At 34.8% G+C, this 11,245-nt stretch overlaps 1 protein-coding gene across 1 annotated transcript in view; it reads left to right on the forward strand.

Annotated features, from left to right (window-relative positions):
- Positions 1-9,463, forward strand: part of LOC125669538 (ras-related protein Rab-40B-like) — a 13,195-nt gene extending 3,732 nt beyond the window's left edge. Inside the window, exons 2-6 of the mRNA XM_048904110.2 lie at positions 390-450; positions 2,004-2,064; positions 3,471-3,548; positions 5,812-6,034; positions 6,254-9,463. Of these exons, the coding sequence (XP_048760067.1) occupies positions 390-450; positions 2,004-2,064; positions 3,471-3,548; positions 5,812-6,034; positions 6,254-6,480 (650 nt within the window). The 3' untranslated portion in view covers positions 6,481-9,463. The remainder of the gene's footprint in view (positions 1-389; positions 451-2,003; positions 2,065-3,470; positions 3,549-5,811; positions 6,035-6,253) is intronic.
- The last annotated feature ends 1,782 nt before the right edge of the window (positions 9,464-11,245 follow it).

Here is an 11,245-nt window from a genome sequence, read left to right on the forward strand (position 1 = left end):
GAATAGCTTTATGCCAATAATATGGGGTAGAAAGAACGCACATACAACATGTACAAATTGATTGTAACAGATATATACTGACTCAAATGAAACTAAGATTTTACTGTTCTATGCCAGAACTTAATTCCAGTTAAAGAATTACACAAATTTGTATATATGTAGCATTAATGACAGGAATAAATGTTTGTCATTCAATAGAAATGCCCATTAGTTGCTTATTAAAAAGTTCAAAGAAAAGTATGTGATGGTAATGTGATGGTAAATGCTGTTTGAATGAATGGAATCAAGTGGCTCTTTTTCATCCTACTGTAAATTAAGAAAAAAAACCCAAAATCTTTCACAATACTTACGATGTTTAGTCACTGTTGGGAATCTCTTTTTCTTTGCAGGCATTGACTACAAAACAACCACCATTTTGCTGGATGGGAAGAGGGTGAAATTACAGTTGTGGTATGACACTTACATGCTATAAAACATCCTTAAAATTAACTGAAATTTACAGTCTTTTTTATTTTTTTACATTGATTATGATTAAGGTAAAAAAAAAAAAAAAAGAAGCATTTTCAAAATTAATATCCATTTACTTTCAATTACATAGATTATGAATTATCAATTTTAAAGAAATATGCTGTAATCAGCGGCAGGTTTTTTTAATTTTTTTTTTTTTATTATTATTTAAATAATAAAGCCTCAATCCCTGCAGCATAGTTGTTTAGAGAGAAAATAATTATTTGTCTTGCAAGACAGTATTTGTATGAAGTAAATGTGGTATGCAAGTGACTTAGATCAAATGCTCCGAGAAGTTCTGCGCTAGCTCGAATAGTTGTAGAATGTCTGAAAAATTGGCTATGACATCACAGCCGGAAGTATGAGGTGCGAGCTTGAAAGACAATTTACATTGGGAATCAGTACTATGATATAGAAACATTTTATGCAGACACAGGATACAAAAACAGATGCTACCCTCTGTTTCTATCTTTGATTCTGATTTGTTTGAAGTATCTAGCATGTACTTCCTTGTGACACTGACCAAAATATAATGAACGATGGCAAATTCAAATCAGTGGACACCAGAGTTACATTTGGCAAGTTATTATGCTAATTGTATGTGGAGTGAAAAATTGTAACTAAAAGATGACCCAATGAACCAAGAATAATCAATTGCATAAAACCTGCATTAAAAATTGCAGCTGATTAATGCTCACATTGCTTTAAAGTATCTATACTTAAAATGAGGCGATAAAGAGAGTGGAGCGTGTACATTTCAGTAAGTGTGAAAATCATGCCTGTTATTATTTTATGGCCAGGCGGAGACGAAGGGTGTTGTTTTTAGCCTGTATGTTTATCATTTTGATATTTGTACGCAGCTTCAACTATGGGCATTTTCTAACATACATGATGTATGAGCCCAGGACAATAGAGACTTCAAGATTAGTGAAGTGAATGAACAAGGTCAACAATTGAAAGTCAGATATAGACAGATATAAATTTTGACAAGCAATTTTCCAAAACCCTTATCTGTACATGAAATAAAAAAGATTTACATTTCAGAAATAATTCAATTTTGAAAATACATGAGGGCACAAAACTGCGAGGCTTCACACTGACATACTCTTCATGAAGTGCGGAGTTTCATTAAAAGTACGCCAGCATTAAGAGTTCCTCCATGTTTTTTTGAAAATGAAATTTATTTCTTATATCATTACCGTCAGAATTCCCAGCCATTAAAATAGATGTACTAATTTATTACCGATAAGTAGTTCTGTATTCATACGTGCACTGTTTACAACAGCAGCATGTTCATGAGGAAATGTTTATCGTTACAGTAGATACTAAGAGTTAAATCTTGACATACATGATGACTTCTGACTTTGATTTTTTCATGAAAAGTGACAGTGCATTTTATTGACTGGTAAAATTGTTCACATAATCAGAGTTCAAAAACTCTTCTTTTTTTTTTTGTTAAACTATCAGACATGAATATTTAGATTTCTATTTTTCAGGGACACCTCAGGTCAAGGACGTTTCTGCACTATATTTAGGTCTTATTCAAGGGGAGCTCAGGTACAGTACAACACATTTTAGTATGTAACTTGGTACGTACAGGCTAGCACACAAGACTTAATGATGTTTGTAGTTTGTGTAATGTTTTTATATTGTACACAGATACATTGTATATATGAAACACATTTTCTCAAACAGGATCAAATTTATTTGTGCAAGACACCTTGGTTTGGGGGGGTGGGGGTGGGGGGTTGCTGCAGTAAATAATGGACTTTTTTTGGATATATGGAGATGTTTCTAAATTTGGTTCCTTCTACAGTTTAAATCAGATTAGAAAGAAACTAGAGAGGGATGTTTAACTCTAAGAGTCATTGTGCAAGATTTTTTTAGGAGCAAACTAGGTCAAAAGTTCTATGTCAGACAAAAAAATTAAATTCACATAGTTTTCACCAACCTAGCCCCTTAGAACTAAATATAAAGAATATTGGTCCAAATCAGATATCAATTAATAGTTCTAATATCACTCTACATGTATATACATTTTCCACTGTTTACTCACAAATGGAAGTGTACGTGTAGTCTTTAAATGTCATTTTGGATGTACGTTACAGGGTGTTAATTTGTTCCCCCAAAAATTGTATATTCTATGTAGGATGACAGAAACTTAGAAAGTTTTAACAACCCCCATCTCCTTTCCCCAATCACATGAATTTTTATCCAACATTGATCTTTGGATCTCACCCCTTATGAAATAAGTGAATTTCTATATGCTAGTTTTTAGAAAGACAGTATCGAGGTATGGGCTTTCCATCTGTGCATCCATTCATCAGTCTTTGCTTCATATCTTACACTCTGTGAGGCCTAGGACTATCAAACCTTGTCAGCTGATGCATCATGGGGAAAGTGTTGTCAGCTGATGCATCATGGGGGAAAGAAATGATTTGGTCCAGAAATAGGTCACTGTGGCATCCTTCTGGGATTTTCTGGCTATACACACTCCTATCTTGCACACTGTAAGGCCTGGCTCCATCAAACATGGTCTGCTAATAGATCTTGGAGTATGCAAACATAGATATTCATCATTAACATGTACATTTAGTTCCAGATGGACATATCATGTACCCTAGTGATGTACTTCATTTTTTTGGTAGGGTTTCTCTTATTACAACCACAGGCAATTGCATTGCTTGGGGTCGAATTTACTATTAAAGACTCTTGATTGTAAATTCGACCCCAAGCGATGCAATTGCCTGTGATTACACCTTGGATTTTGTCATTTTGATATGTGGGAGTATTTGTGATACATTTTAAATCAGATGGGCTAGTTTGACAGACATGTTTAGGGGATTATGGTAAGTATAGATAGGGTTTTATAGAGGGAGGGAGAGACATGTTTTTGCCTCAACAATATATATAATTATGCTGGATTCGGCATTGCTAAAAGGTTTGTGAATTTATGTTTCCAGGGCATTCTTCTAGTCTATGACATTACAAACAAATGGTCATTTGATGGAATAGCGAGGTGGATTAAGGAAATTGATGAGGTAAGACTAAATACCCTGATTTTTATTTCACTATCATTTATGTAACAGATTCCCGACATGAATAAACATTGTAATGCCCCACACTGCAGACAGGACCAGAAGGCATTCTGTGTTTTCTATGTCACTCTGCAGACAAAGCTAGAGGGCATTATGTGTTTTCTATGCCCCACACTGCAGACAGGGCCAGAAGGCATTATGTGTTTTTCATGCCCCACACTACAGAGAGGGCCAGAAGGTAGTATGTGTATGCCCACACTGTAGCTAGGTTCAGAGGGCATTATGTGTTTTCTATGCCCCACACTGCAGCTAGGTCAAGAGGGCATTATGTGTTTTCTATGCCCCACACTGCAGACAGGGCCAGAGGGCATTATGTGTTTCTTATGCCCCACACTGCAGACAGAGCCTGAGGGCACTATGTGTCTTCTTTGTCATTTCTGCTATTCTGTCACGTGTAAGTGTTGAATGCATTTGTGAGCACGTTTGATGCCAGTCTTAAAGGTCTCAGAGCTTCTCAATATTGAGGGAAGGGAGGGGGTTGTTAATTTTGACAGTATATTTAAACTGTATATGTGTGATAAGCACATTTGAAACCTTAGGCATACAGTATACCAAATTTTTTTTGTACTGAATTTAGCTACTAGGGGCTAATCAGGAATTGCACAATGTAATGAATGTACTACCAATTATCAGTCAAGATGAATTTGAGCAAACAAGAAGATATCATTCTTACACAAAAGATGTGCCTTATGTAATTTCTTCCATTCTCATTTGAGAATTTTTGAAACTTTATGGAAAACCGTTCTTTATTCTGCCTTTGAACACTTGATTCCATGGTCATGTGTGCAACAATCTCTCATTTACTGCAATCCCAATAATTCATTGGTTTCCTCCATCAAATTTCTTTCCCCAAGGGATTATACATTATTTTGGTACAGTGTTTGCATTTACATCTATCAAGAACACTTGGTATAGAAAGCTTGCAGCAGATGGTTATGTATGTTATTTACATTTTGGTACTTAGTTATATGTATATTTATGACCTCTTTTGGAAAAGGGGATTTATGCCTTCTTTCAAGGTCGTTTGCCCTGGTTGTTAATCACCTCACATACCCAACAAAGTAGGCAGCAATTCCTTGAAGTGATAAAAATTTCATGTGTATTCCAATTTCATTTCTCTTAATTAAGCTATATTTTTGATATGTTGATTTATATAAAAAAAAATTATTTCATGTAAATGAATTACATCAGTGGGCGGGGACTATGGAAATAAATTTTTTTGAAAAACCTAACATAGGTTGCAGGTTTGCTGATGCCATCTTTGTTCTCCGACTCTTTCATCCATTACTCGATGTATTTTAGGAGCACATGTAATTGTGATGTAACAGATGTCTTAATAAGCATCCAAGGTAGGTATGATCCTTGGGATCAGAATGGGTCACCAATTCAAATATACAACATGTAATAGGAAGATTCTGTGAAATATTCCGACCAAGAAACACTTGGTTACATTTAAGACCATAACACCAGGGAGCAGAGTGGGGCCAGAGTAGAGAGTTCTCGAGTTCTACTTAGCTAGGGGAAAATTCAGTTGGTTTGGCTCAATGACCATAAACTGAGAATAGATTTTTAAAGTAAAAAATAAGTTTTGTAAATGTAAATACACTGTACCCATATCTTGTAGGGGTTTTTTCTTTTCTTTTCTGTTCTTTTTTTTTTTGGAGGGGAATTTAGGTTTGCACTTTGTCCATCCGTCTTCTCAGTCTGGCAAATCATTTTTTCGTTATACTTGCAGATATTCAGTAGATTGTTTTACCATGGCAACTTACAGATCAAGTTCAAATTCTGTATTGGTCAATTGATTTTTTGTCGAGTTATGGCCCTTGAATTTAGAAAATTAACTCAATTCAGTTTTCTGCACTTTTTTGTCATGTTTGCAGATATTCATTTGATATATATGTGGTACAAGTTACAGATCAAGTTCAAATTTTGTTTTGACCCGTTGATTTTTTTCTGGGTATGGCCCTTGAATTTAGGAAATTAACTTAAATACAGTTTTCCGCACTTTTTTTTTTCATCATGCTTTATCATGACAAGTTGCAGATTGTATTTTATGGGACCTGGTTATAAAACTGAGGATGTATGATGACATGTGTTGCAATACTTACAGAGTGCTTGTTTTGTCTCATCTTCTCACAGTTTAATCTAAACCAAACCGCAAGAGGAAATCATTTATACCTTATCAATATTTCATCATACTTTGTAGCATGCACCAGGTGTTCCTAAAATTTTGGTGGGAAATCGACTCCACATGGCATACAAAAGACAGGTGAGCGAGCAGACAGCAGAGTCGTACGCACTGAAAAACGACATGGCTTTCTTTGAGGTTAGCCCTTTGTGCGACTTTAATGTGACTGAGTCGTTTGCAGAACTCTCGAGAGTGGCACTGAAGAGAAATGGAATGAGAAGGACATGGGGAACTGATAAAGGCATGGCTATTTAGATTTTATTCACAAGAAATACTTATAATTATGTTTAAAGATTTCCAAGTATTGAGGACATTTCAGCTAATAAATAGTAGTAAATCAAATTCTTCAGACATATGGGTATTTTTTTCTTTCATTACCAATAGCCTGTAATATATGATCTTGTTGTAGAAACATGTACATGTATTACAAAATGCTTATTTCTGAAATTTGGATTTTCAGTGCTTACTTTGAAGGAGATTGCCTGTCGATGTATTGTTGCTAATACTACAATTTACGGAATAGACAGACTGCCTTTGCCTCATTCACTGACCTCACACCTGAAATCATATGCATTGACTAATAAAACCAGAGTTCGGATGCAGAGTTTCGTTCATAGAAAGATCAAATATCTCAACCCCACGGATACCCCACCTGCACATTGTCGACAAAGTTGCTGCATCAGCTAGCATTGGCACATATGCAGCTGAGAACTGCTTCTCTTTTCCTAATTGATCTGCTTTGACTTTTGGGTTACATGTAAATTATGTCTGTACAAAGACCAAAGTTAGTGGATTTGAATTTCCAAGGCATTTTGGGATAATTTTACTTTCGTCTTTTCTTTATAGAAAATTGCATTGGAACATGAAACATTATGCTTTCTCTGTAAAAAAAAAAAAAAATTTCACCATTATGCGTGGCAGACGTCATTTTACTGATACAGTAGAGATAACTGTTACTGTGTGTTCTTACATTGTACTTATATTGTAATAATTTAATGGTAATTTAAGGGTGTTTCTTAACATTCCTGATTTTGTGATAAGATTTAGGTTCATAAAACAAAAACTGTGTTGCTATATGTTGTGTTGTTACCATTATATTTTTGTTGCTTTATCGCCAGTATTTCTTTAAAAAGAAACTGATTTTTAAATGTGTAGAAATTTGGAACTTACATGTATATATTAGAAATGTGTTTATGCCTTGTGTAAGTGCTAGTCAATGCCGTGAAAATGTGCTCTCTGTAAATTGCGTCCCATCGTGGAGTATTGTTGTAGTGATCTCGAGATTTCCTTTTTATTCACCTGACTTTATAAAGACTGTGTATTATGGTATGGCAATGTCTGTATGTCTGTCTGTTTGGAATTTTCTGTTTTCATTTCTCCGTCACATATCAAGCTGAAACTTGCTCTGTAGTTTCTTTGTGGGTCACTCTAGATCATGATGCAATTTTGATCCATTTTGACCTCTCCTGCAGGAGTTTTGCCCCTTTATTTGAAAATGATTTACATGGAGAGTACATGATTTGTCTAATTCCTCCCAGCTTTCAGGTGAAGGCCTTCTTATTTTACAGTATTTATAAGGGTATTATAGATGGGCATGTTAGTTTTTAGGAAATATTAGATAGAGAATTATACAAAGCGAGTATGGGGTTTGTACATTTAATTCCTCTCACAATTTTCAAGCTAAGGCCTTTGGATGTGTGTATTGCAAGAATTTAATTCCCAACAATTTTCTTTGATGTTTGAACAAATTACAGGTTGCCGAACTTGGTTAATTTTGGAAATAGATTTTCACACAGAGCCCTTGATTTGTTTATAAACCTCCTGTTACAGTTAAGCTAGGACCTTTTATTCATAGGATGCAAAAGAAAGTATGTTACAGTTTGATGGTGGCTGATACATTCCGTAAATTTCTGCAACTCACGGCTTCAGAGAAACACCCTACATAGGCATATTATGTACCATTTCTAGTACTCTTGTTGAATGTTTTGCCAAGTTGATGACTGTAGATATTTTTGAAATGTACATCCCCAATCAAATATACCAAATAAACAAAATACAGGTAGATCACCTGTCTGTACAATACATGTAGATCACCTGTCTGTACAATACATGTAGATCACCTGTCTGTACAATACATGTAGATCACCTGTCAGTACAATACATGTAGATCACCTGTCTGTACAATACAGGTAGATCACCTCTCTGTACAATACATGTAGATCACCTGTCTGTACAATACATGTAGATCACCTGTCTGTACAATACAGGTAGATCACCTCTCTGTACAATACAGGTAGATCACCTGTCAGTACAATACAGGTAGATCACCTGTCTGTACAATACATGTAGATCACCTGTCTGTACAATGCATGTAGATCACCTGTCTGTACAATGCATGTAGATCACCTGTCTGTACAATACAGGTAGATCACCTCTCTGTACAATACAGGTAGATCACCTGTCTGTACAATACATGTAGATCACCTGTCAGTACAATACAGGTAGATCACCTGTCTGTACAATACATGTAGATCACCTGTCTGTACAATACAGGTAGATCACCTGTCGGTACAAGTCATTCCTTTGAGAGAAAGAAAAAATTTAATAGTTTGATATATCCTCCAATTGTTCTCTCTCTGAATTTTTATTTAAAATTGCTGTCTCATAATAGTATCTTGTATTGTTAATTCATGATAAAAAGCATTGAGATACAATTACCTTTGTAGTCACGTTATTATGTCCCGTAATTAGAGATTCGGGGGGGGGCTTATAGTTTTTGGTCTGTTTAACCTTGGCCATAATTTTGAATGGATGATGGGGCTTTCATATTTCACATGTGTGTTCCTTGTGACTTGACCTTTCTTTTTGTACCAACATTTTTGACCTTGTAATCTTGGAGTTTGGCCTTTTGAAAAATTTTAACCTTGGTCATTATCAACTTTGTTGCCATACAGGAGCATCAGTGTTTCACAAACACATCTTGTTATACAACTGTTATACAGTTTGAAGATCACCTCTTGCTTGGGAATAGACTTTCTTAATCTCAGACAAGGAATGAAGCATAGTGTGTATGTGCTAATAGTGTCTAGAATATAGGGCAAATGAGTACATTCTGTTGAAGAGTCTGGTGCTCCAATGATGAGGAAAATGCTAGTATTAAACTAAGTATTGTGTTCTCTGTTGTGCAAATCACTAAATACTGGTATATTGCAGTACATGTAGACTATGATAATATGCATAGAATTGTGAGAAATTTGCATGAAGTATGGGAATATATTCTGAGGTAAAGAAGGACTTTTTACCGTGTTCTGGTTGTGTTTTCTATATTTATAATATAATTGCATTTAACTTGAAAGTATATATATATTCAGTATGTAAATACATGTACCAGTTTGTTGTGTTGGTGCTAAAACCAGATTTTGTACTTTTTCATAACATTTATATGAGGGGAAAAAAAGACATCAACTGTAGAAGATTTGCATGACATTTGGTGCAATTTTTCTACTTTGTGAATTAATAATAATAAAAGTATTATATCCTCGTATAATGATTTTCTTGCAATTACATGTATGACTATTATTGTCCATTTTCATAAATTGTAAGTACTATGTACATTGTATTTCACAATTTATATATATGGTGATGATCAGTAATAAAATGATGTGAAGTCTTTTGTCTCAACAATTGCCTTTGCCCTGCTGTTCAGCTATTGTGATTTTCAAAAGATTATTTTTGCAATCTTTTTTCCATGCAATTTTTTTACCCCATATTGTAGCTCCATATAACCATGATACAATGCCACAAGATAAAAAAAATCTTGATATGGAATGTAAGGTCTTGCCATAAGGAATCTACTTACAAAATATGAAAATGCTACCTTAATTTTCTTTAAAAGTGGGTCAAAATTCAAGGTCGATGTTTCAAGGTTAAAAAAATTATACGAAAAGGAAAGTCATGTCGGAAGGAATGGATATATATGAAAGATGTATCACAGAATTCAGAACTTTTCTGATCTAGTGGTTCTGGAAAAGATTTTTAAATGACCCCACCCTATTTTTGCATTTTCTTGATAACCTCCCCTTTAGAAAAAGCATGACCCTTCACCCAAGGATGATTTATGCAAAGTTTGTTTGAAATTGGTTCTTCAGATTTTTAAATGATGCCAAAATTTTTTTTCACTATTACTGATGCATCTCCACTTCAAAAAGGCACTATACTTAGTTTGAGCAAACTTGAATTCTCATTACCCAAGCGTGCTTTGTGGCATGTTTTGGCTGAAATTAGCCATGATCCTTGAGAAGAAGTCAAAAATGTTACATTTAGAACAGATGGACAAAATTTTATCAGAGAAGCTCATGAGCTTTAAACTCGTGAGCTAAAAATTATGTAATTTAACATAAAATGATCTAAAAATTATACTTTTACATATAAAAATGATTAACTACATAGAATTCTTTAATTTGGAAAAAAAGACAACCAAGGTGTCAATTTCCTGTGCATGTACACAAGCTGTAAATTGAAATTAGATGATATTGTTCACTTCCATGTCAGGTCAAAATGCTGGGGTGGTAATTACATGTGCTTTTTATGCATGATCTTTTATAAACTCAAGTAATGTTTTAAAAACGTGCCATCCCCCATGTGGCAATTTTGAAAAGGATGGACTTTAATTTAGAATGTCTGGTGTAGTGAAAAATATGGACTGTCTACTATTTGGGGCAACCAGAATACAAAGTTTAATCTTGAGATTTTCAAATAACTAGTCATTTGAGTCATAATCTTTGACCTTGTGACTTGAAAATCAATAGGGACCATTTACTCTTAAGAGGATACCAGTGTCCCAAGTTTCATGTCTATCAGGCAAAGGGTTCTAAAGATATTGAACCGACAACATCTATGTCCAGAGAAGGTTGAACTTGCAACTTCAAAAGCTATAAGGGCCATCTACTCAGTGTACCAAGTTTGATGTCCATCAAGCAAGGAGTTCTCAAGATTGGGCAAACAATCTTATTATACCCCCCGCAACAAAGTTGTGGGGAGTTTACTGGAATCGAGCTGTCTGTACCGTCTGTAGGCGCAATGGCTTCCGGGCTCAAAAGCATCATCCTTTTCACCTACAGTCACCATATCATACATATGGACTACCCATGGGATGAAGATGTTCCCTATCGATTTTGGGGTCCAAAGGTCAAGTGCACTGGACATCAAAGTAGCAATATGGTAACTGCTAGGTAAGACCCTAAAAGCTACTGCTATTGAATTTTTTTAATAACCCGATATTCAATTTTACACCATATACATGTATATGTAGTTTCAAAGTGCTGAATCATATCTTTTAAAAACATTCTGGATCCGAGTGGATTTGCAAATTATGAAATACTTGCTAATATTCTTGCAAGAAAATGATTCCAACACATATTTGTGAATATTCATATGAGCAAGAAAAGGATTC

Source organism: Ostrea edulis, chromosome 4 (genome assembly GCF_947568905.1).
Source record: "Ostrea edulis chromosome 4, xbOstEdul1.1, whole genome shotgun sequence".
NCBI classification, from domain to species: domain Eukaryota; kingdom Metazoa; phylum Mollusca; class Bivalvia; order Ostreida; family Ostreidae; genus Ostrea; species Ostrea edulis.